Source organism: Pezoporus wallicus, unplaced genomic scaffold, assembly GCF_028554395.1.
Source record: "Pezoporus wallicus isolate ANWC-B61680 ecotype Strahan unplaced genomic scaffold, APGP_CSIRO_Pwel_v1 contig_7505, whole genome shotgun sequence".
In the NCBI taxonomy this organism is placed as follows: domain Eukaryota; kingdom Metazoa; phylum Chordata; class Aves; order Psittaciformes; family Psittacidae; genus Pezoporus; species Pezoporus wallicus.
The window spans coordinates 776,494-803,332 of NW_026638908.1; the positions used below are offsets into that span (position 1 = coordinate 776,494).

The 26,839-nt window shown below is 36.8% G+C and overlaps 1 protein-coding gene across 1 annotated transcript in view; it reads left to right on the top strand.

The window, feature by feature from the left end:
* The window catches only part of CDC40 (cell division cycle 40), a 37,101-nt gene that overhangs the window by 2,017 nt on the left and 8,245 nt on the right, over positions 1–26,839 (top strand). The window contains exons 2-12 of the mRNA XM_057413166.1: positions 6,680–6,766; positions 8,333–8,462; positions 17,148–17,231; positions 18,131–18,270; positions 18,819–18,915; positions 20,570–20,709; positions 22,279–22,353; positions 23,024–23,069; positions 24,461–24,562; positions 25,849–25,964; positions 26,047–26,180. Of these exons, the coding sequence (XP_057269149.1) occupies positions 6,680–6,766; positions 8,333–8,462; positions 17,148–17,231; positions 18,131–18,270; positions 18,819–18,915; positions 20,570–20,709; positions 22,279–22,353; positions 23,024–23,069; positions 24,461–24,562; positions 25,849–25,964; positions 26,047–26,180 (1,151 nt within the window). The remainder of the gene's footprint in view (positions 1–6,679; positions 6,767–8,332; positions 8,463–17,147; positions 17,232–18,130; positions 18,271–18,818; positions 18,916–20,569; positions 20,710–22,278; positions 22,354–23,023; positions 23,070–24,460; positions 24,563–25,848; positions 25,965–26,046; positions 26,181–26,839) is intronic.

The window sequence follows — 26,839 nt, forward strand, 5'->3', positions numbered from 1 at the left end:
GATATGAAAAAAAAAAACAAACAAAAAACAAAACCCCAAGATTGCTCACAAAGTATTTATGTTCACTAATGAATTAAAAATGCTGAAGAAAATTGTGTATTCTGTAAAGAAATAACTTTCACAGGAAATGTTGCAGCTGTAAGCTTTGCCTTGCAGGCAAAGAAGAGAACATTGCCATAGTTTAACCCCAGCCAGCTGCTAACCCCCAGTCAGTCACTTGCTTGCTCCTCCTGGTGGGATGGGGTATAAAATCAGAAAGGAAAAGAGAGAAAACAAATGGGTTGAGATAAAGGCAGTTTAATAGATAAAGCAAAAGCTGTGCACAAACAAAGCAAACTGAATTCATTCGCTCCTTCCCATGTGCAGTCAGGTGCTCAGCCTTCTCCATGACAGCAGGGCTCCATCGTGAGTAGTGGTGACTTGAGAAGACAAATGCCATCACCATGAGCATCTACCCCCAGCTTTATACACTGAGCATAATGTCGTATGGTATGGAATATCCTCAGTTGGGGTCAGTTGTCTCAGGTGTGTCCCCTCACAACCTCTTGTGCACCTCCAGCCTGCTCACTGGTGGGGTGCTGTGAGAGGCAGAAAAGGCCTTGGCTCAGCAGTATTTAAAACATCCCTGTATCATCAACATTGTTACCAGCACAAATCTAAAACATAGACCCATACTGTTTACCATGAAGAAAATTAACTCTACCCCAACCAAAACCAGCACATTTACTGTTTGATCTCCATCAGTTCAGGGTGGCACTTGGATGGCAACAGATTTTACCATATTTATCTACAGTGTTGCATTCACTGGTTTTGAGAGGAGGATACTCATCTTGGTTAAAATCAGTTGGACTGGCCTGGCCCGGCCCGGCCCAGTACAAGAGCTGGAGCACTTGGGTCGTCCTCAATGTGGGAGAGGGTTGGAAGTCTCAGGTCTATTTGTAGAATCTAGTTTACCTTTGGCAGTATGCAGGTGTCCAGAAAAATATTACTTCAGTGGAAGAAAGAGACTTCAGTCGCATTTCTTGATGTTCTTTAAAACCTAATGCCTCCCCATCTATGGAGATACGAAGGATGCAAAGTCAGCGTGTGACCATTCTGTAGCAGTAATGAACATTAGTGACTTTTAGGTGTTGTTTGTTAGGAATGTTTTGGCTTCTTTTAATATCGTGGGGTTTTCTGCTTTCTTTGACACAATATTATCTTTGCAGAGAACAGATGTTTAGAAACTGGCATCCTGCAAGATGCTGGGAACGTAGACTAGTTCAACAAATCCATTTAATGTACCCTTTTCTTCCTGTTTTGTTTTTATTCTATTGAAGTTAGTGGGATGGACATTTACTGTTAAGAGGGGTTGAATAGGTATAATGAGTAAAAGCTGAAAACAATGAAATATTGGGACTTCATTGCAAATGCCATTCTTGGTAACAAATCTGAAAATCTTTAAAAAAGATAATACAGCATATTTCACAGTTCAAGTGGTTTATGCAAGAGTTGGTAAGTGACACATTGTGTCAGCCTCTGTGGCTCATAGGATGGGGTCTTAATTTACCATATTGTAATTTAATGGATTATTAAAACTAATTAGGTCTTACGCAAAGCAGCATGCCCTTTTTAGATACTTGGCTAATTCGTAATGAATTTACCTAGGGAGAAGGAAGCATTGTAGATTTATTATCTAAAATATCCAGAAAAAAAATATAGACATCATAACTCTTTGCTTGCATGATATGAAACTGGAAAACTGACCTTTGCTTTGTTCTAACAAACTTTGTGCTTACACAAACGCTTGAGATTTAAGTGTCAAATTCTGCTTCTAAATGCATGAATGGTTCTTATTAAACTTACAGGTAGCCACATAATAGCACAGTGGAGATTACAAAATTTGTCTGAAGTATTAAAATATTGTGGATTAAAAGGATTGTGAGTTGTCTCAATGTAAATAACATTATATTCTTTCTAAGGAGCAGGTAAGTGTTGCAGTCCATGCTGCAGATTCTTTTTTTTTTTTAAAGAACTTTATTTAGCCTTTATTTAAGGTTTGCTCTGATGCCTGTGACAGGGATTTGGCCTGTGTTTATTAAAAATGTTTTTGTCTTGCATACATATAAAGAAACAAAAACGAAGCAGAAAAAAACTTCTAGCGAGCTTATTATTATTGAACTTGTTTGAATTCTATAAATCAAGTACTTTTCATATACAATAATGGTTTTGTTTTATGGCTTTCAGACAGTGTTTTTCCAAAGAAAACCAGGACTGTGGCATGTTTAAGGAATCCATAGGAAGGAAAGCTAATTTGATTTATTGGATTTATAGTCTAAAATCCCTTCTATATCCTGTGCTCTTTCCTATGCTGACTTTTAACTGGCCAAAGGGCCTTTATGGTAGGACTGAAGGAGCATGCTTTGGTAGGAGCTAAGCATTCTGTGATCTCTACGGAGTTATAACATCTACACTTAGTATCAAAAGCTTCTTTCTGTCCTTACGTAGATTCCTTAGGAAATGCTAATACCACAGAGTACCGCCCTGAGCATCATTCCCCTGTGACAGTGTGATGCTGTGCTGGAGGGTGAAAGACGCAAAAGGAGAGCATCTAAATATCAAATAATTTTTTGCCTAATCCAATCATATCTGAACTGTAAATCAACCCAATACTGCAACTAAGTAGACATCACACCTATTAAAAAAAAAAAACAAACCAAAAACCCAAAACAAACCAACATATCAAGTAGTACAGTGATAAGACAACATGCTGCCTTTTTGCCTTGCATCAAGAGTAATGCCTGTATCTGCTTAGGTAGACGCTCATTTAACTTTGCTACAGAACTTCAGTGGATCCGTAGACTGAGAAATTCAGTGTTTGGCTTTCCTTATTTCTGCTAATCGTATAATCTGAATCTTTTTTAGGGTAAATTAGGTTGTTTAGGTTTTCTGCACATGTCATTTTCTTAGACCTCCGATTCTTGATTTTCTCTTTTGGATCCTTTTCGGTAGTATGTGTCTTAGCTGATATGCGGTGCCCAATGTAGCCACTATATTTTAGTGGTGCTTGTTACCAGTGCTGAGAAAAGCAGAGAGGTGAAACATAGAGCAGAATTTTGCAGCTCTATTGTATTGTCTTCCAAGAAAGCCATGTTTGGTAAAACACAACTTCCTAAAACCATTATTTTTTTCTTTTTCAGGTTATATGGGATATACCACCATTGATGATAATATGGCATGCCATAAAGCCCATATTTATACAGTTTCCAAGTTGGAGCAAATACAAACTGCTTCATGGCCAGTCCTATGGCTCAATTTTCGTTTTTCCCTGGAGAAACCCTGTATCTGTTTAAATTGGCAGCTTCTTAACCCTCCTTTTTGTGATTCCTGTGCCTTTGTGAGTGAGAAATTACACAGGGTAATACTTAGCCCATCATTAAGTTCACAGGTGCCCTCCTCTTTCACTCTTTCATTTGTGTCCCTCTTGGGACATAAGCTGCATGATAGATTGTGCACTTTAGGCTTTTAGATAAATCAAGATATGCTGTATGTGACCAAAGGGAGAACTACAGCACAGCAGACATGATCCTTTAGATTATCTATCTCAGTCACACAGCTCTGCCAAACTGCTGCACCTGTGATCCCTTATCTGTTTGCTGTAGCTATGGTGACTGCCTCTAGAATGCCAGCATAAAGGAACAGGGTTGTAGGACCTGCGTGTTTACTTTTTTCACTTTCTGGGTGTTGGAATGATGAGTTCTGCTGAAATGGTCTTCTGGCAATGCATGCAGTTGTACCCAGGATCTTCACTGTGTGCAGAGGTTGCTGGAGTTCTTTTCTCTCTCTTTTTTTTTTTTTTTTTTAAAAAAGACAAGCCATCACAACACCCCAATGCAGACAGTTTGGCAATTTCTGAAATGGTTGATAGACTATTTTCATATTTTTTATGTTTCTGCTACCTACCAGAGTCTCATAATGCTATACAAAATAGCAGTTATCAGATGCTGACCAAAGGATAATTTGTCTGCTGCAATTTGAACTCTTGCTGTAGACTGACATTTCAGAATGTTGTCTCAGTGCTTTATTTTCTTATGAAGATTTTGATTCTTTAAAATACTGAGAAGGTAAAGTAGGGATTGGGACACATTCAAATTATTATATAGTTCAAAGTAAAACGGCATAATGAAAAGAGAACCAGTATGTGCTTCAGCAGCATATTAACAGATCATCATTTGATGCCCAAATGTATGAAAACATGAATAAGGCTCCAGGTCTTGGGGAGTGTAGCTCTGATGAATAGAACATGTGCTTCAATTTCAAGGCTCGGTGGTTTTCACACAGAAAGACTATGCCTGTGGTGGGTCTAGGAGTGAACATATTGTATGGCTTCCAAGTGACTCAGCACTGTTCTACCAGCAGTGTAGAACCAGAATTGCTATAATCGTCCAGCAGAGGATCAGCTTTCATGGCACAATCTGTTTCTTTTCTCAATTACCAAGTGGCATATAATAGGACTTAACAGGGAGAAAAGAGGAAGAAAAATAGCAGAACTGACAAATTCTTGGCAGTTTTGCAATACTGGATTTTTCTCATTTTTGCAGTTTTAAAGAGCAGGGGAAAAAAAGATGTCTTAATTTCAGGTAAACTGATAACTTTTTTTAATGTTGCTAGTGGTTCATAAGATGAATTTTGCCAAATTATCAATGACATTAATTTTCTCAAATTATAAGGTTGGTTGCTAAGATATGAAGTCTAGCTGGCAGAGCAAGCTGTGTGACATGACTTGGAAAAGTGCCCTGTGGAAAATATCCTCAGGTCATGGAACTGCGAAAGGGAATGTGTATAGGTAATACAGGTTACAGAATGGTTTTGATATGTGCCTATTCTAACTGAGGGTGGGGGTGGGGTTTTTTTGTTGTTGTTGTTGCTAAATGACTGGATTAGGCCTGCTGTGCTGTTCCCAGGCAAGTTCATATAGTGTACGAAAGTCAGGGCTGTGAATGTACTGGTAGCCATTATCGTCTAAACCCAGTGAATTGTTAAGGTAGTGTGATGAGAGGAGCAAGGTCAGGCTGAGAATTGGCAGCGCTAAGGGTTCAAGCAGGAGCAGTGCAATGGCTGGACTTGCCTGTTAGCATAATTGATATACAGTGAGAGTAAAGTTTTCTAGTTGGATTTAACAATCTAAGACAGTGATCTTAGTAGAAAAACAATTGATGGAATAGGTGGTGTCATTCTTTAAAAAAAAAAAGCAACACAAAAACAAAACAAAAAAACCAAAACAAACAAAAAAACTAAACAAACAACCAAACACTCAACTTTTGGTTGGTTTGGTTTTATTGAGCAGTTTTAACCAAATATGATCAGATAACATGCCAAAGGTACTGTTTTTCTGTGTCTGGAAAACAAGGTTTTAAAACTTTTTAAGTCTTGCATGTCTAAGCAAATTCATTTGTAATTGAACTACTACTAAATTGGGGAGGAAAAAAAGGCTTCTGGGCATGCCATGTTAGAGAATAGCTAACAATATTAAACAAGTAAAGAACATGCCATTTTGGTCTTTCGAGATACTGTAATGCAAAGCAAGATAGAGTTTCTTAAAGGTAATTTTGTACTGAGGAAGTGACTGCTAAAATGTGATCCTCTGTTGTGCCACTTCCTTCTCTGAGTTGCAAATGCTTTTGGATCGTGTAGGTGAGTGCTGATTAGATGCTGATGCTAAGATAGGTTTTTCAGTAAAATTACTAGGAATATTATCAATATACTAGCACACTGTAAATCCCTTTCAAATGTATTTTTTCTAGAATAAAGATGCAGGAAGCAATACTAGTAATAATACTGCAAAGTAACATTCTCCTTCATGAGCTCTGAATTGGGGGTGTGCAGGTGTGTCAATTCAGGGTCAATGTAAATGAGCTTCAGTAAAGCTCTGTGAAACCAGGTGTTTTTGAGCACCACCTTTCTCTTTCCCATCTTTTCTGCTGTTTTCAGCTGTGTGTACTCATCTAAGTTTTTGTCTTTGAGTTGCTTGAGAAGTTGTTCTTTAGTTAGGCCCTCTTTCTTCTCTCTTCATCTATTGAGTTAAATTTTTGTCACAACATTCTTGGAAATGCATTTAAATACTGAAGTTGAATTACACTTAACTTTTGTTAAAAACCTGGAGATAAGGGATCATTGGATTCTCTGAAACTCATTATTCTATGTTATGTTTGCACTGATGTCTAATATTTGTATCCCAAGTGTTTTCCAGAAGAGTTGCTTGTGACTTCAGCCTTACACTTTTTGTAGACTCTTAATTTCACACTTCGATATTACATCGGTGACCACTTAATCGACTGTTCTTTACGAGGTCTGGTTTTCAAACATCCTCAAAGAAAAAATAAATAATAAAAAAAAAGCTTGCCTCCAATCTTGCCACTGGTTCTAAATTGTGTGCATGAAGCCTTCAAAAAAAAAAAGTAGTAATAATACATATGCAGATTTCCTCATGTATGTTAGATGGATTTCTCAGAGAGGGCCCAACATGGGTTTTGCAGTCAGTATTTTTGAAAAATAGAAACCTTGCCCAGGCTACTCCTTTCACTGTCCTGAAAGTGTCAACTTGAACTACAGCCCTAATTTGGTCTGAAATGGGGTAATATAATATATTTGAAAGTCTGTACGTAGAAAATGGTTTATTAATATGCCTGTTTTATTTCAGGAAGATGTGGAAACAGGAGTCCATCTTGATCCTGCTATCAAGGAAGTTCAGTACAATCCCACTTACGATACCATGTTTGCACCTGAGGTAAGAAACAGTATTGATCTTTAGAGCAGAAATGCCTTTGGCCGAAAGGCAGAGGTTCTGTAAATCTCGTGTGAAATTCATATAAGACATATCTTGTTTGGATGCTTGCTCTATTTTGGAATCTAGTTTGAGGAAATTGAAAAAAGATTCTACACAGTTTTGTTGGTATTGTTAATGCTTGAATTTTAATATTCTTCATAAAGCTGTTTTAAGAAAATTCTTAAAGTGTTTATTAGAATAATAGCTATGGAAATTGAAAAATCAAGATAGGAAAATAGCATTATAAAGATGTTGAGAAAACATGAAGTGCATTAAAGTAGTCTCTTGCTATTCTCACATTTTTGCTATTTGCTCAACATGCTACTTAGAAAAATGAATGGTTAAATTTTGGGGATATGTGGCTTTTGGAGCAGGATTTAAAATTAAAATCCAAGTTCTTTCAGTATTTTGATTCACATCAACTTTAAGTATTTTAGTAGCTTAAGCTATGCTGAATGTGTATAGTGAAAAATCATTTTAGGCTGAATTTGGACTGCCTGGTGCCATGTGAGCTGCTTTCTATTTTGTTATAATTGACATGCTATCTGAAAGATAAAAATAGCTGTTCAGGCATTTAGCTGATTTCAGTATTTAACTTCTTTGTACAGCTTGTCTTCTGTTAGACCAGGTGTTAGTATTTTAGGTAGACAAAGGCTGCATCAATCTGAAATTTCTATATTAGTTATACTTTATGCTTACAAAACCTTTTGTGGAATCACATAATTTGGCCTTTTCATAGCAAGCTTGCTTTTTGCAACATACCAAGGCCATGAAGTGTGTGAGCAAAAATACTGCTTTAAACTTACTACAGTGCTACCTTGTTTAAGTGTTTTTAGTTAGGGAAGCCTAATACGGGGTAGCCTCAGGTGTCTGCAAATATGGCAACAATCATAAGGTTACAATTACATTTTTTTTGTATTAATCTCAGTGTATTGCATTTGTTTGTATTCACTGTTATTATTTTATTTGGTTTTCCCCTAACTGTGGTATGGTCAGGAAGACTGGCAATTGTTGTCTTGCAAGAAGAAAAACAAGACAGGGTTTCATAAGTGAATTTCTTGAAATAACACAGCAAGTTCCCAGTTGCTTTTTAAATGCAGTTGGCAGTGTAATTTCTGCATTAAGTACACAAGTTTAGTAGGTTTTGCTGTCTCTCCCTTAAGAGGAACATTATGGAGTTATTTTGTCTTCTGAATGCTTGTACTGATCACATACTGAATGGTGGCACTTTGTGTCAAGTAGTTGATATTGATTTGTCTGCTGTACCAGTAGTACAGGCTAGAGAGTTCAATCACAAAATGAGCTGTACAGAGCAACTGTGCAAGCACTTACTGTGTAAAATAAAGGACTTAGAAGCTTATTCAGTAGTTCTAAAGAAATACAAAGTTGAAGTGATTTTGTTACAATTTTTGAAAGACAAATCAGGTGCTGGGATTTTTTTCCCCTGTGTTTTTCTTGAAAAATTACACACACATAAATAAGAAATCAGTAATTCTGGCATACTTTCTTTTAACATTTTTGATGTAGTTTGGGCCAGAAAACCCATTTAGGACTCAACAAATGGCTGCACCTAGAAATATGCTTTCTGGATATGCGGAACCAGCTCACATCAATGATTTCATGTTTGAACAACAAAGAAGAACCTTTGCAACCTATGGTAAGTCCTTAGTAGTAGAATTCACCTCCATCTGTATTGTGCCCGTGTTGGACTCCTTCTATAGAAGAGTTAATAGGACTGAAAGTTTTGTAAATTGCTTTTTAACAGACTTACTAAAATGGAGGAAGGTCTTTGAGAATCCATATGGCTAGAGATCATAGTATTTATTTGGGAAATGTAATTTTGTAATTCCCTTTTGAAACTGTAATCTAGTTTATGACCTCCAACAAAGCCCCTCTTCATTAATCCTTCCATTAGTTGCATCAATGGAGAAAATGAATCAAAATTTCACACTTTTAATATGACAAATAACTGTAGATCTGTTTATGCAAATAGGTTCTTTCATGTGATTCTAACTAAAGGTAACTCTCTCAAAACTAAAAGGAAGTCTTACTGAGTTGTTAGTTTCTTCAGAGTGGTTGCCTCTAGATACAAGCTGAATGAACAGGAATTGAAAAAAAGTGGGAATATGTCACTAAAATATTCTTAGCAAAGACAGACCCAAAGCACTCCAGGTTGGTGGTCATTTTAGTAGCTGCTTTCTCATCTTGAAGAATCTTTACACTTGTAAATAGTTGCATTTGAAAAATAAAACGTCTGAGTTGTGGGGAGGCTTGAGTTTTAAATAGACTTCTTACGGATTGTGAGAAAAAACGTTTTTTTTTTAATAGAAAGACTGTGGATTGTAAGCATTATTTTGGACTCATTTGAAAGAACAAACCTGCCATATATTTACATATAACAGTGGTTAATTTTTCTTCTTTGTTTCATTGTAAGCTTTCATTTCAATTTTAAATTTGGCTGCAAGGGCTTGTCTTGCAAATATGCATCTTTGGTTTCAGATGAAGTATCACTCTATATACTTCAAATTCAGTCTGTTTGGCAAGTAATGATACTTCCTGTGTAGCCTTAAGGTGTTACAACACTCAGCTTTTTGCACAACAGACTTGAGCCTGTCTTTATTTGTGTTTACATTCAAAATACTACTACCTGCAAACTGTCATGGCTCAAAATTACCTCTCTACTCACAAGTCTCCTTAAATTCATTAGGGCTTTATGCAGGCATGGATTCACTTACTGCATTCTGTGATGGACAAGGTTGGGATTTTATTGGTTACATCTGTAGGAGCCATGTATTACAGTGAAACGTGGAAGAGAAAAATACCTAAAATCAGGCACTATAACATCCTCAGTTTCTCTTCGTATTTGTGTTTTATTAGAGGTTTTCTTTTAAATGTTAAAAATTGAAACATATTTAAGACAGTTTGGTCGGGGGGGGGGATTTGTTTTGTTGTTTTTTGTTTGGGTTTTGTTTGGTTTTGGTTTTTTTTACAGTTTTAGCTAATACTTACTTTTCATTGAGTTGTTAGGATGTGGCAACTAAGAAATAGGTATCTAGTTCCATAGCATAACTTTAACTTACTAGACTGTAATTTGGTGTTAGAACTTGATAGATAATGCAAATAGGAGCCCTAATCAGGGTCTGAATTGACAGATGAGATTTTTTTTCTGTGAAATAAAATGTTGCATTGTATGGGTTGTGCATTTTGTGTGTGTGTATGTGTAAAACAGATACAGAAAAAAAGGATCCGTATGCATGTAGTGTTTGGGGTTTGGATTTTTTTGTTTGTAAAATTTAGTTTGGGGAAAGATAGAACTAGTAAATCTGCCCAAAGCCCCTGCTGTTGATATATGTCACCAATGTGCAGCATTGAAAGCTGTCTTACAAGAGAGTATAAAAAATACATTTTTAAGACTAATAACATTGGCAACTGTGCAACTATAGTATTCGGCTTTATGGGCGTGTTCAAGAGATAATGATCTGGGTACACTGATAATGGAGCTATGAAAAGGCTGAGATATAGGCAATTTAAACTGCAAGAACAAGCACTGTGAAGTTGAATTTCAAGCTAGAAGATGCAGTAAATGAGCATGATATCCTGGCTCACTAGGACTGAGGGTCCTTTCAACCCTTTATCCTGTTAGACACATGGGCAGTAGTTGGTACCTAGTGAGGAGCAGAAGAAAGATGCAAGAAAATAGTGATGCATCTGAATACTTTTTTCAATATGTAGTCTCTCAACTAAGGACAATGTCTCTATATTTATGAATTTTCAGTGGTCAGTCTTCTTTTCCTCTGTTTTCCTCTGTTGCCTCTGTTTCCTTCTGTTCCTCCGTATCTATGACTGTACTTTCTTTCTCTTCTTAGTCTCTGCTAGTTTCACTATATTGTTCCTGATGTGAACAACAAAGCTGTGCGCAGCATTTAAAATGTAATCTCACCGTGAATTTCTGTGCATCAATAAAGTGAGAGCTTTTTCCCTTGAGTTTCTAAGAATTCTTAACATGGTTTTTGTTTTTTTTTTCTCTACTACTTTGAGTAGCTTTGTAAAAGCTACTTGCTCCTTTTTTCCAGATAATTTATTGATATGTTGAACAGCATGGGCCTGAGCATGTGTCTGCCAGCAACTTGCTTGTGCTGTGGAAACTGTCCATTTATTCTTGACAGTGTCTACTGTTAATAACTACTTTTAATAACTTGAAGACCTGTGCAGTTCTTAAAGACTCTTTGAGACATTCTGTAATCGGTCTAACTTGGTTTCGTAAAGGTATCCAACATCAACCAAGCTTTGCTCATTATTATATTCTGGGGGTTTTGTCATTGTTATTTACCTCTGTGGAGAGCTGTGTTGTCTGCTCTGCTGTGATATATAATGCTCATCCAAGTGCCTACTCCTTATTTCCTTCATTACAGTTTCTACTGCTTGAAACTTCTAACCATACAAATGTCTGGCTGGTTACCTGTAGTTCTCCAAATCTCCTCAGAAACATCTTTTGAAAGTTGGCATTGTATCTGATACGTTCCATTTCTATCATATTGAGGTGATACAACATGAGCATTTTTGCACTGTGTTTCAGCTTTAGATCTCTTGAATAACTACCATCTGGTCCCAGTGTTTCGTTACCACTTATTTGACTCTTTAGTCTCCTGACATTTTACTTTGAGATGGATATTTTGTCACATTACCCATAAAGAAAGGTTCTGGCACAGGAGCCTACCACATTCCTTCACAATGAGCATATATTTTAAAAAACCTTGCTGATGTTCTTTTCATTCCTGTATCTGCTGGCCTGCATGCTTTCTCCCCCTGCAGTTTTTGACAAAGGGCAAATGTTATGTTTTGTACCTTATGTGATTTGCTCCTTGTTTTTGAGGGGAAAGGGGGGTTTGCCTTACTGTAGTGTTTACTTTGTCTGCTAGAGTTTGATTCTTTGTATCTTTCACATCTGGATGCAACTTCAGCTCTTTGAAGAATAGTTTCTTATTTCTAGTAGTTTCTCTTTACATACTGTTCAGCTGTGCTCACTTCCTTCTGCTTTCTTTAAAGTCTTTAATAGCTGGCAGGCATTAGTTCTTTTTCTCCTACATGGTGTCTTTGAAGTGTCCCTGCATTTGGAAAAAGCTTCCTTTGCTCACTTTCTGTTCCTTTTTAAAATCTTCTTTACTTAATATAGCCCTCCTGCTTTGAGATTGAGATCATTGTAGCGAATGTTTTTATGGCTTGCTTTGGTTCCTCAACAGTGTTAATTTATACTGCATTGTGGTTGTTGTTAAAATGTGTATGCTTGGAAAACAAAAGATGTTTTAGCATAGTTTCCTGTACTGCTCAGTTGGCCCTTTTTTGATTTTTGATTTTTTTTTTTTTTTTTTGCTATGTGAGCCTCTAATGTGACTGTTTCATGGTACAAGTACATGGTGTAAAAAAGCTGTTTTTTACATCTTGGTGTGAGATTTGCAGTCTGTTACAAGGAGGTGACTAAACCGTGTCATTATTACTGTGCTTCTCTCCCTAGCACCTGTTTAATCTCTGTTACCATTTCATGGTTATTGTACCTTCTAGCTGAATGCTCAGAAAGGGAGTCCTAGCGAGTGTACTCACCACTATTTAAAACTGGAATTTCAATCCAAAGGAACCTTTAATGCCTGTTAACTTGTTCATCTGAATTGTCTTTAAGCTTCCTGTAGCATATAGCATGTTTTTCCCTACTGGTATGACCATCTTATTCTGTGTTCTTTTTACCTGGTAAAGAATGTAATACTGACATAACTGAATAGAATATATTAGTTTATAAATTCAAAACAAGATATGCCAATTTTACTATGTTTTATTTTTAGGCTCTGCCATTTTGTATGCATGCTTGGGTTTTCCATTTCCCTGCCCTCATTTGAAATAGGATTTTGTGCTTACTGCTATCCTTGTTATCTGAGGTTTTAGATTTGTGTGCTGCCTTTTGCTTAAGGATATGGCTTTTTTTAAGATCCTGAGGGATTCAAAAGATGTGTAGATGTGGCGCTCAGCGACATGGTTTAGTGGTGAACTGGGCAGTGCTGGCTTAACAGTTGGACCCCATGATCTTCAAGGTCTCTTCTAACATATTGCATGATTCTAAATGTTGTAGGTTTTTTCACAGGTGTAATAGTTGAGATTTTATTGATACTACCCTAAAACTTCTGTGCTACAAATCAAAACTATTCCTCATATTCTCTTCAGCAGCCCTGTCAAGCTATGGGTCATTGTTGTCTCTAAGGTTTTGCAAATTGAAACTACCTTCGGTTCCATCAGGTTTTTGCCATTTGTCCTTTATCTCTCTTCAGACTGACAAGCATGTTTCCTCAGTCTTTTCTAGGCCTTCCCTTCCCTCCAACATTCTATCATTCTTGTTACTCTTAATTTTTCTCTGAATTTTTATTTTGACTGCATTGCTTAAAACTGGACATGCCAGTCTAGATTAGGCCTTCCCAGTGCTGTTCCATGTTTTATGTAGTTTTTCCTTTGCAATAAATCTCAGATTTCTTTTTTTATTATTACTTATTTATTTATTTTTCTTATTGGTGTCAGAATACACTTGTTAAGTGTATCTACGCTAGTACCCTGGCAGCCTGTGTTTTTCCCCTTGGACCTAACCAGTTTCTTGCTCGCTTGCTTTCAGTATTTATCATTCATCATATCTTTGCTGAAGTGAAGTGTTTCACACTTGTCTTTGGTGTCAGCTGCAGCTTTTACAGGTATAGGATCCTTTTCTGATGGCATAATCCATAAAAAATACTGAATACGATAGTTGGGCAGGCCATTTTAGTATAAAATCCTCTCCCAATTTGATGGAAAGCCTTCAGTAGTTACTCTGTGAGAGTCTAACTTTTTTTAATTAGTAACCAGTTTTGCACCTGCAGTCATAGGTAATCTACCCTGTTTTGAATCCATTCATGTAAGGCAATCTTCTTCTATAATTTCAACTATTAAAGAGAAAGCTTTATCTCTAGAAAAACAAAAATTTCACTTCACAGGCCACAATGATGTAAATGGTCAAAAGCCAATGTTGTAGTCCTTGGAGCATGGCTAAAAAGACTAGGAAGCCCCGGAAGATAAGCCCTTATTTATTCTTCTGTGTCTGTACCCTCAGAAGAAGCAGTCTGTTTTCTTGACAATTCCTTTCTGAGCATTTTTTTGAGAAAGACAATACTGTCCTTAATTATGTGGGCATATATCAGTTTTCAGCATGGAGCAGAATTGCAGATTATTTTTTTACATGCTGCACACAAACTGTTTGTGAATATGGTAGAAAAATAATTTCATGGCTCTTTCAGCATCAGCACTCATTGTAGAAGTAGACTGCTTCATCCATGGGGCATTTAGTAGTTTAAAATTTCTCCTTCCCAAGGTATTGAAGTCTTTTTTAAAGAAACAGTCTGCTGCCCATGAATCTCAAAGCTCGTTATAACCAAGTTACTGAATACTCATAACAGGTTTACTTCATCAGTAAGACTGATATTTTAAGAGCTTAAAATGACTGACTTTGGAAATAACACTTCTGATTTTATTATTTTCTTTCATCTTCTCATGTTACATGAAACACCTACAGTCACTATTACCTATTACAATTGTAGGCACTTTATTCTCTGATTACTTTGATTCCATGGAGCGGCCAGTGCAATCAGAATGGTTTAGTCCAGCTGCATTTTTCTACGTACCTGAGCTATCTTGGGTCTCTCTATGCTGCATTGCACAGTACAGTGTAAACATAATTATCTGTCTTTATGGAATGTACCAAAGTCTGATAATTTAACCAACCATTTCAGGTGCACTGAAATTATGGATGTAGGTGGAATTGTACCTTTCCTTGCTAAAACGTGGCATGAAATATCTACCTCCTAAATAACACTGGAGGAGATGTAGAAGTCAGGGCACATTATATGGCATACCAGCTGAGTAGGATAAAAGCAAGCTGTCTTTTGCAGCTGTGTTTAGGAGTCCCAGCCAGAAAGAAAAGATTCTCTTTCACATATCCACTAGAAAGTAGAAATTGTTCAGAGCATTTCTGTGAGAATGATGCTGGACTAAATTCAACCCAGCTATAAGAAGTCTCCACTTCCACGGGAAGCTGTGCTTGGCCCAGGGGCTCTATTCATTAGAATACTGTCCCTCTTTTACAAGTACTGACCAAATAGAGTCCCAGAGACAGTGTCAATACAGTTGGAGGACAAGTAATCCACTGTATTGATTTTGACATAGCGCCAAAGAAATATCTCTCTGCTCTTAACAGAATCATTATAGCTTGGAAGAGAACTCATTGAAATAGGGGCTTAGTTAAAGCAGGCAGTCTAATTAGCAAAAGTGTAATTGCAGTGTCTGCTCAGTTTGCTTATCCTTGGAAGTGAGTTGTAGTAATAGTCTAGCATAACTTAAAGATCCTTTTTTGTTGTTGTTTGGTATAGGTATAGTGGGAATTTATATTTCCTAAGAGGGCATTGGTATGCATTTCTATCTTTGTATCATATTCATGGAGCGTCTGGGCATATGTTGTTTTGGAGCTGGGTCTTACCAGGTTTGAAGCTCCAGAACTGGTCTACAAATTGCTCCACCTGTATGGGAACACTTGCTATGTTCTTGGAATAACTCTTCTACTAGTTTTTGTTAGATTTTTTTTCCCCAGCATCTGAAAAGAAATTATGAGGGCCATCTCCTAGGACATTAGTCTTTGCGTAACGTGGAGGAGGGGGGGAGATGACCTCCTTGGGCTGTTGGAATGGTATTGATAGGTTCTCAACTCGTATGCATCCAAGTGCTTTTATGGGCCATTGGTTTCTGGGGTGGACTGGGCAATGTCTCGCCGTTCATGATTGTCTCTGAATCATCAGAAATTTAAGAATTAGATTGTACGCTGTAGGATTTCTTTGATTTCTATGTATGTGATTACTTTTATCAGTGATTTAATATATTCATTGCTGTCTTTCCGCCTCTGCCCCTTCCTGATTCAGAGAGAATCTCATTGAGTCCTCAAGGGACATTTTGTCACTTGAATAATGTTTAATAAAAATTGGTGATATGTCCACTAGGGTGCAGTCTTTCCAAAAAAAAAAAAGCCATGGTGGTCAGTAACTGACTGTTCAGTGCACCTGTTCCTTGGGAACCAGATGAATTTATTCATCTGTCTTATTCTTGTAAGATCCTGCTATCCGCTTTAGAAATGGAGAAAAACTGTGAGATACGCATATTAAAATGAGAACCTCATTATAAAAAATTGTAAATATCCTGAATATCTATGAAATGCTGGTACGTTTTATAAATTATTTAAAGAGTGAATTCAGCAGGGGTTTCATGTTGGTTTTTTTGTTTGGTTGGTTTGGGGTTTTCATGAGACTCAATAGCTGTAATCAGGAAATGATAATAAATACTTGATTAAAAGTACTTGATTTTCTTAAAAATTAAATGCCATTGCTGCTGCTTCTGATACTATCCATGTTAGTTAAAGCAAGTTGAAGGAACTTCAACTGCTTTCAAGTTGAAGGAACAAGCTTTCCCAACTCTGGCAGGAAGAAGATGAAGTAATTTCAGCTGGGGGAGACAGAATATGCACAAAGCCCTAGAAAACTTGATTTCTTTCATTTTTTCCCTGTGTCCTCTTCCTTCCAGCTGCTGCCATCCCCAGGCTTGGCAGACACAAGTAGCATTCTCTTTGACCCAGAAGAGGTAGCGGGCAGAGCAGGAGGCTGCAGGGCCAGAGGTTATTGCTGAGGCCAGACAGCTCTGGGTGTGTACCAGCAATGGGCTGGTTTCAGTGTGACTGACTGGCTTTGAAAACCAAGGAACAGGGCACTGAACTAAAGCAGCATCTGTTTGAAGTCACATCACAACATAAGATTTTGAGCTGGTCTCTTCCTTATGCCATGTTACAACAAGAAGAGGCTGCTATGGCATTTCAAAAAACTAGTAAAGTTTGCATTACAACAAACTGGTCTGAATTCAGTGTTGACCTTGGTTGTAGCAGGACATTGGGCCAGGGGCTTCCAGGGAACCCTTCCCACTAGAAAGATTCAGTGACCTTGCTTCCTGTGACAACCCTCCCTTTGTGTCTTATGTTACCTGTTGTCTATTATTTGCTTCTCTCTTGTACAAGTGGAAGCATTCTGGCAGCAGCATGTACTTAGGGCTTCATGATAATACTTTGTGTTAATACTCAGACTGAGTGAAAAGTAGATGGGATTTGAAAGTATCAGCCCTTCCTCATCTCTAGCTCCTTGAGAGTCAACAAGAAAAAAATTTGGGGGGCAGGGTCAAAGTATTAAAGATTGTACAAAACTAAAAAGCTTGAAATAACAGTATTTTATCTCTCTCCTTGTTCTAGGTTATGCATTAGATCCCTCCATAGATAACCCTGAAGTTGCTACTAAATATATTGGTTCTGTAGAAGAAGCTGAAAAAAATCAAGGTAATTAGTTCAGAATCTCATATAATGACTTGCAACTGATTACTGTTTCAATTTTTTTTTTTTTTTAAACTGAGAAATGGAAGAGGTATTAGCAAAGGAGGGAACTATGAGAGACTTACGCATATCCAAAGATGCAATAAAAAATGTGTTGTGATTGTAATGTGAAAAGGGAAGAGAGATATGGGAGTGCTTTGCTTTCTTGAAGGGGCAGATATTTCAGGCTATCATGTCAAATCTCAAATTAGTATTTGCAGTTGGGACCTAGCATGTGCCATTGCATAAATAGAATTGATCTGTATATTTGAAACAGCTTTTTGGTCTTCTTATACTCCGTCTTAGCTAATACTGTCATATGTCTTTATTAGGATACCTGTATGTAGCTAATCATCTTAACTGTGCTACTCAGTACCAAACTGATCACTGTATACAACCTCTAGCACCCCTGCTGGAAATTGCATGTTATCTCTGCTTAGCAGAGTTAAGCTGTTGGGTTATTTGGAAAAGAAAAGCCATTTGAAGGCTGCTAAATGGTAAAAGGGGTGAGGGGGATCAGAAGCCAATTGCTGGGACTCTACTTTCAAACAGTGCACTATTTCAAGTATGAAAATTGATGTCAGCAGACTCGGTGTTAAAAATGCATGGGTACATTCATGGTTGCATTGTCTAACAAACCATAAAAAGCAGTTTAAGTGGTTCCTCTGTTATTGTACAGTTAGCAGTGTTCATAGTTAGAAAAGTTAGCAATGCTTTCACCAGTTTTAGGCAAATGCTTTTTCCATTCTGGTGTGCATATTGGGAAGAGTGGTAGTGGTGGCTTTTTCTTTTAAACTGACTATGGTGTGACTTCTGATGTTGTATTCTGTGTTAGCAGCCAGGCAATGTATTATTTCCTTCTTCAGGTTTAACAGTGTTTGAAACAGGACAAAGGAAAATTGAAAAAAGGAAGAAATTCAAGGAGAATGATGCATCTAACATTGATGGTTTTCTGGGACCATGGGCAAAGTATGTTGATGAAAAAGAAGTAGCCAAACCATCAGAAGTAAGTACTACTTTAACACAATAGCTACAGATTGTTAGTACATTACAGTGGCTTACCCATGCTATGCTTTAGGATGATATACATGTCAAGTTATATATCCAAATAAGGTAATCCAAATATTTTGCATACTATTATTTGAAAGACTGGTTGGAAATAAAGGGCATTGTATCTGTGCATTGTGTGTAGAGTGATTAAAAGAGGTTTATATACAGAAGCAGCTTGAAAAGAACTGAAAGTTAAACTTGTTTAAAAACCCAGCCAAACAAAAGAACGCCCCAATAACATACACACACAACCCTCCAACACACATCCTTGTTCAGACAGTGATGCTTAGCTGTAGTCTGTGAATAAAAAGATATTAAGTTCTTTTCAAACTATTCTGGTTTTGAGAAAGGTATTCTCTTTACTGATGCTTAGAAATATTTCTAATCTCATTTAGCAAATAAATGTATTCTTAATAGTAAATAAACAAACAGTGATACAGCTCTGGATTTTGTGATGTGATTCTGGACACTGAATTTTTTAAAAATCCTGGTTTATTTTTCCAGGAAGAACAGAAAGAGTTGGATGAAATAACAGCTAAGAGGCAGAAGAGAGGAAAAATAGAAGATGATAAACCTGGAGAGGAGAAGACTATATTACATGGTAGTGCCATCTTCCTGTCTATTCTCCTCATCTTGTTCACAGTGTTTTCTTGCCTGCTGTGTTAATTAGCAAGGAAGGCAGACAGCCGCAGCATTTTTGCTGAGGCACCTTCGTGTTTCTGTGTTGAAGATAACAGCACTCACAGCACTCACCTTTACTCAAGTATAAAGGACAGGGAAAGAGATAAACTTGGACTAATGCCACTTCATACTGTGAAAAGCAGTCTAGAAATGTCATCTTTGAGGGCACTGATTTTATTTATTTACTTTTAATGTTACTAGACATGCGCATCCCTTTGCTGTTTTACAGAGCAAACATTATAAAGTTATTAGTTTGGCTTAGTTTCAGCTTCAGAATTACTGCAGTTCTGAATGCCAGTGTTTTTATCAGCAGGTCGTGCTTTGAGTTATGGCTTACATACAATTTAGAAAATTGCTTGGACTTCATACTTCCTCAGTTTTAATGTATATGTTCTTGCTATCCTATAAATAATTGTGTGTCAAATAATTACCCTATGGAAGCCTATAGTGTCAGTATTTATAGTGATACCGTCAAATAAAATGGTTTAGTAAGTAAACTTGGTGATTTTGGGAAACTGTTACTTCAACTCTCTGCATGTAAAACAGTCCTGCCTTATATTGCTTGGCATAGATAGCTGGTAAACCAAATCTTTGTTTACCACTTTCAACAGGCTCACATGCACAAGTTGGAGTATCCTTTCTTACATGCATTGAAGAAGTGGCTGACATTAGTACTTCGTTCTTTAGTAGAAGATCATGACAATTTTTATTGAATAGTGATCATCTTAACAAACCTAAAATTTTAGCCACTGAGCTCCTGTAGAATAACTTTTTCAATCCAGCTTTTTATGGCTTCTACCTGAAGTTTCACAGTGAAAGACCTTATAAGATAAACTTTAGTCTTCTCAAAAACAAACATTGCAGAAATATGTAAGCATTGATACTGTGCAGGAGGTCACTTGTACAACTGAGACTGCCATAACAATATCCCTGAAAGGGAGAAATTAAATCAGTGCAGACCTTAATGTCATGGCTATCCAGCATAAGTCTACTCTGGAGTACCCATTTCCGAGCATAGTGCATCCCTGCATGTCTGATAGTCTAATCACTTCTTCTGTCTAGTTAAAGAGCAGCTGTTGGCTACTGCTGACCAATATTGATTCACACTGGCCAAATGTATCTTTTTTTTACTCTGATTAGTCGTTCTGTTGACATGACTGACACAGCACAGAGCTGGCTGGAATGTGAGTTGCAAGCAAATGCCAGGGTTAGAGTTGCACATTTGAATCCATGTAGAATTAGTGTAAGCAACCCTTGTGTTGGGCACTCTTTTGCTGTTTGATGAAGAGTCAGGTGTTTGTGGGCAGAAACTGTCTTCCTGTTCCGATTATCAGATTCCAAGCAGACTTTGCTGAAATGATTTAATTTGAGCTTAACTGATGCCAAATAAGATTCTCCATCTGTATCCTCTGAAGTGGATTTTTCTTCCCCTACCTCCTTTCCCTCCCACTTCACAGCAAATCAGCTATGTTCAGAAAAACCTTAATTTTGTGTGGCTGTTGAGCCTTTCAAAGACTATAAACTTTTACAGTACAGGGTCTTGGATTCTCAGAGTTCTGTGTGTATCTTTTCAGTTAAGGAAATGTATGACTACCAGGGGAGATCATACCTTCATGTCCCTCAAGATGTTGGAGTTAATCTCCGTTCTACAATGCCACCTGAAAAGTGCTATCTTCCAAAGAAACAAATCCACGTGTGGTCTGGACATACAAAGGTAGGAAGTCATGTTTGTGAGCGTGAATCATAAAAACACACTTCACTTTGTGTCTGAAGCTCGTAACTTTTGTAAAACTGAAGTGTCAGGAAGGGATATTTTTGTCTTTACTATGTTATGCATGTAATTGGTTGCACTACGTGCTCAGACAAGGTGTTTGCTGAAATGCAGTTATTACTTGCATACACCTTTTCATTAGCATAGTGGCTTCCTGATCTCCGTTAAAGGGACAAGTATTGTTCAGTGACTTCTGTGGTATGTGTAGTTATTTCCTAAACTACCACATGAATAAGAGTAAGACTAATTCTAGGGATCCCTAAAGATGCCTTTTTTTTTTTTTTTTTTAATATAGTCATTAAGGGCTATTTCCTATCAAACCTATCAAAAGTTATAATGGTTTTGTGCTTATGGTGCATCAGCAAGTTTCCCAAATACTATTACCCAAAAGCTACTACTTTTAAAAGGTGTGCCTGGTTGAGACTTTTCTTTGATACGATTTAACATCTACAGTTTCTTCTTGTGCAAGAGCCCATAACTATATACATATTTTGGTATTAAAGAAGTCTTCCACGGTTTAGGTTTGTAAAGTTTATACTCAATTTGCTGCTGCTTCTATCTCTAGTTTTCAGTGTTGCTTGAAGAAATATGCTATCTGGCAATGGACACCACCTTAATGATAATGGGAAAGATGGAAAAAAGAAAGAAGGACACAGGGAACACTTTCAGTTTTTACTCCTTTTGACTTGAGTCACAGCTCTGAACTTTTTTCTTTTTTTTTTTTTAATGATTGCTGCATCATAAAGCTTGTAGCTGCATCTATCAGTGTTTGCCAGAATAACATTTCCTCCACAGAGTCACTCCTCTGCCTATTAGCCTATTAAGGCAGACTGATGCATAAAACAGCTTTTTCCTGAGATGAATGACATTACTGATGTGAGAAGCAGATGAAAGATGGGCTGACAGCTCTAGAAAACTGGACAATATAAGGAAACAATGATAGGGAGGATAAAGCACCCAACTCCAAACGGGTGGGAGGAACTGGGTAGAATATGAATGGATAATTGACATGAAATGGAAAGAAGGACATGAAACAATGAGTTGTTCTTTGGGCTTTCTCTGGAAGGAGTATCTGAAATAGGTAAGTGGGAATCTGCTGTACTCAGGGAATCCGAGTTCATTAGGTACAAGCCATTGGTAGTATGTGTAAGAAATGGAGGTCCCCAGAAACTTTTTTGTGGAAAAATTCCTCACCTGCCCCACCCATAAAGGCTTGTTATACAGAAACAGTCACCTTAAACCCACAGGTTGGATTTCTTTGCTGTGTTTACCACAGTAGCAGTGTGTTGGGAAAGGGTATATATACAGCTGTTGAAGTGAATCAGCTTGTCAATAACAATTGTTCAAAATGCATTGCTGTTTCCAAAATGGAATGTGGGCAGGTTATTTGTTTTCAAGGCACAGTATCTGTATATTTTATGAGGATAAGCTTTTTGCTTAGAAAAGAGGGCAAGTGAACAGAGGAAACATCTAGATGCTCCACTTACTGTTAAATTATGTCCTTATTTACAGGGTGTCAGTGCAGTTAGGTTGTTTCCTCTCTCTGGGCATATACTGTTGTCTTGCTCTATGGATTGCAAAATTAAGGTAAGTTATTTTACTGGTAATGTATCTGTTTTTTTATATATACAATACTATCATTGAATACAGACAGTGCATTTGGTGCTTCTACCAAATATCTTTTGTCTGTGTTATTTTTGGTTTTCTGACTTGATTTTTCAATTGCAAATTTGTTTGAGCAAAGATGGAAAAATATACAAGACTGTTGGTATTAGAACAGTGTTGATCATTTAGTAATAGCATTTAGAAGGTTCCAGGTTCCTCAGGTTATTGCCTTTGCTATAATAATTCGTTTTCTGTGGAGCCTAGTTTTACAGCTCACAAAAGGTTTCTCTTGAAGTGTTTTATTGAAGCATTTGTGGTCTTGAACTATTCTCATTTTAGTCCAGCATGCATCATATTAGGAAGCTGGTGATATTTTTTGGTTTTATTTCTACTAGTAAAAACTTAGGGCTTTAAAGTTGGAATACGGTATGGGGGTTTTAGTTATTTTAAGGGTGCTTTGCTAACAAGAAGGTGACAGAGCATTCCTCTAAATTTCTGGGTTGTGATAGTTATGATTAATCAGTAGGTGTCATATGTTTGTAATTAATTCTTTAATTAATTACATGTTGCCATGTATGTTTGCACATAATTTCAGTATCATTATTATTTAACAACTGTCTTCTTCTCTCCCCATCCCTTTTATTTTTCCAAGCTGTGGGAAGTATATGGTGATCGAAGATGTCTACGAACATTTATTGGTAATAGTCTTTTCTTAACTGATTTTTTTCATTTAAGACAACTTCATGGAAGGATATGATTTAGGTTTGCGTATTAATTTATCATAGGGGAGGCTTGTAGGCATCCAGCACGTAGTATTCAGTATGATCTTGGCAATAAGAATTGAAAAATGTGCAAGTTTTTAATGAGCCTTTGTCATTATTCCGTATAATTTAGTGTTCATGTAAAACATCTTATGACCCTTAAACCAAAACATTAGTGTGCTGCAGTCATCAATACTTTATGCAAAACTCCTTTTCAAAAGCAAAATCTTGAAATTGCCCCAACTTCATGTTGATAACAGCAGCTCTCTGTGTTTATGCAGTGAGGGCGTCTCATGGTCTGATGATCCCATCTCAAATAGGTCATTTCTTCTGTGCAAAAAGCATGGGAGTTTGTGTTTTTTTTAGGTTCAGTTGCTGTCTTTGTTCATGTAACAAGTGCTTTTTAAAGCAGATATCCGAGAGAGACAGAAATACAAACTTCTTAGCAGCCTTGAATACAGAACAAAAGCAACTGATTCCCCTTTTGAAATGGGAACATTTCTAGAACATTGAGTGAATATAGGTTGAGTAATAACAAAGAAGTCTTTTTTTCACCTAATGTTTCTGATGACAGCAGTGCGATGAAAATGATGGCTCAAAAAAGGTTATCTCTCGATAGCCTACTCTTTCTAAACAGTTTGACTGCTTTTCTCAAAGGTCCTTATTATAAGCCAGATTCACCTGCTATTTTGCTGTATTTAAGTTACTGTGCCAATATTGTAACTAAAGAGGTCTCCCACAAGTCTAATGCAGTGGTCACATGAAACAATTGGCATTGAGGGATAACAAGGTTAACACCAGATGAAAGCACTATTAATTTTCTGATCTAGTATTTCCTATATTTTGTACTTGTTTTCTAATTATAAATGTTTCTCTTTTAAATGTATCTCCTTTAGTGTTTCTTTCCTGTTTTTTTGTTAGACATTGACAATTATTACAGTGTTTCAAATTCCTCTTGCAAATCTTAACTGTGACTCAAGATTTGAAGATTGATTGTAAATCAATTTATGAATGATTCATAATGCTTGGTTCTGTGAAGTGCTGTTGTTTCTATCTCCAGTGCTTTAGAGGTGTGAGGATTTGGGGGTTTTATTTTCATTATTCTTTAGGAGTTACACTTTCTTTTACTTGATTTTTTTTTTTTTTTTTTTTTTTTTTTTTCTTTACTAGTGCTCATGAATAACTTCACTGAGTGGTTTTCTTGTTTTCTCTGCATTGTTAAAGACTGGAGCATTTAACATGCATAACATTTTTAAAGACACAAAACCATTAATTTTAGGCATGAATAGATAGAAGTTTATCAATGCATTTTTTTTTCTGTCTTGTAGGACATAGCAAAGCTGTTAGAGACATCTGTTTTAATAATGCTGGCACTCGGTTTCTTAGTGCTGCTTATGACCGCTACCTTAAACTCTGGGACACTGAAACAGGTAGGCTTACAAACTGTTGTTTGGCACTATGTTTAATTAATAGTAAATATACTGATATATCGTCAGTCATGTTGTTTCCAATTGTCCTTAATGTCATCTTGTAGTTCAGTGCTCAGGCTTTTATTACAGGATGAATAGTCACTTTTTTTTTCCCCTAAATGTTTTGTTTTGTGTAATGGTGCAGTTGACACTACCTGTATAGCTTTATTTCATATATCTTTTGTATTTGAGAAGTCTGATAGTTATTTGTAGAACAGTTTTCAACAAAAAGACAAAGTTTTACCAGATCAATTAATTTTATACCTTTTTATACCTGTAAATATAAGCATGCTAGTTAGTAATAGAATCATACTTTAATATGCTTAATTTAAAAGAATTCTTTCACTTAGTCTTCTGGTTAACATGAACTTGAAGAGCACTCCAAATAAGATAAACTGCTGGTATAGGGAGATGGAGGGTAGGCCTGATGCTCTCACAGAACCGTCTGGTAGATGCTCTGTAGCATTCTGCTCTAGCAATTTCTTAAGCTAAAAAGATACAGGATAGATTTTTGTCAATATTCTTTTTAACCTTAAGTCTGTTCCTAAGACAGGAAGCTTCCATGTTTGAAAGAAACATTAGCTTTCTTGGTTAGCAGTGCTACTAGTCTTACACAGGAGACAGTTAGGAAGGTTTAAGTCAGATTCTCCAGTCTTGAGTCTGAACTCGGTCATTTAGACATCTGAAAAATGTCTTGAGCTTTCAGATTAAGACAGGCTCCTGCAAGTTACGGATAACATGTAATCAGGGTATTTATGGCTGAGACTATGAGAGGAGGAGGTCAGTGGTTTGTTTTGCAGTTGGATTACTGTTACCCTTTTCTAAGTTTAGGATTGAGGAATTCTTCCCCAAGTTTGTCTCTTGTTGAGAAGACCACTGATGGTAAGGAGGTGATGCTTTGCAAAGACTGGTCGGCTTGTGATGTCCTGACTGATCCTAATAGTTTTAATATGTCCTGATGACATACAGGGTACTGCGCAATTGTATTTTTAGAAAGCTGTAGTAAAGGTAGGGAACAGTTTATATGTGTGTTTGTGCAGGTTGCATTAATATAAACATGTAAAAGAAGGTCTAATCAAAGAGCAGGGTAAATTCTACTCTCTAATCCTCTCAAGGGCTATAAAACAAGTATTTTCTGCTGTTAGGAAAGTAAAAGTAAAATGAATGGTTTTCATCAGTATCTGCAAGAACTAATCAGCCCATAGAACTTCCACCCTGATGCACTATGAATGGCTTTTCTGTTGCAGGGCAGTGTATTTCAAGATTCACAAACAGGAAGGTTCCTTATTGTGTCAAGTTCAATCCTGACGAAGATAAACAAAATCTCTTTGTTGCAGGAATGTCAGATAAGAAAATTGTGCAGGTATGTCTGTGTACTATCTCTTACTCTAAAATTTGATATTTAGTAAAAAATAAAGGTCTTATTCTGACTTTTTTATTTGTAGTGGGATATTCGAAGTGGTGAGATTGTGCAGGAATATGATAGGCATTTGGGAGCTGTCAACACCATTGTGTTTGTGGATGAAAATAGAAGGTTTGTGAGTACATCTGATGACAAGAGCTTAAGAGTCTGGGAATGGTAAGTTTAATTTTTTTAATTTTAACTTAAAGTGTATTATGAGCAAACTGAGATGGGAGTTTATTTTTAAAAGAGCGCATAGCACGTGGAACACTGGAGTGTACCCAGTTCTAGCTAGTTGAGGAAGAGCTGGCTTAATGCTTGAGATACTTCCCAGATTTCCTCCTCCCCCAAAGAAAGCATAAGGTAGCCTGTCAGTCTGAAGCACACTGCACTTTAACAGTGATCTCTGTTCTCTCTCCTTTCCTTGAGTATTAGCTCTTAAATTAACCTGCAGTCTTACATTTGTGTATGTGTGTCAGTTTTGAATGCTTTGAACTTGGATATGCATAGTATCATATAATACTTAGCCCATGTATTAAATGAGTAGTTTAGCATTAATATAATAATCATAACCCCTTTTTATTAATTAATGTTGATACAGGACATTTTGCATGTGTTTTCTGCTAAATACATTAATCAAAGTAGCTTAATTTCTGGGTGGTTTGGCAATCATTGATACTCATGAATAAAATAGATGACAGAAAAGGGAGAGTCTATCAAAGAAAAAATCATAAAACCTATAAGTTTAAATGACTTCCAATTCTTAATATACCTGAGGAGGAAGCAGATCTCTCCAATCTGAAATGTTTTTCACAAGTTTTTAGGTACTAAGATTT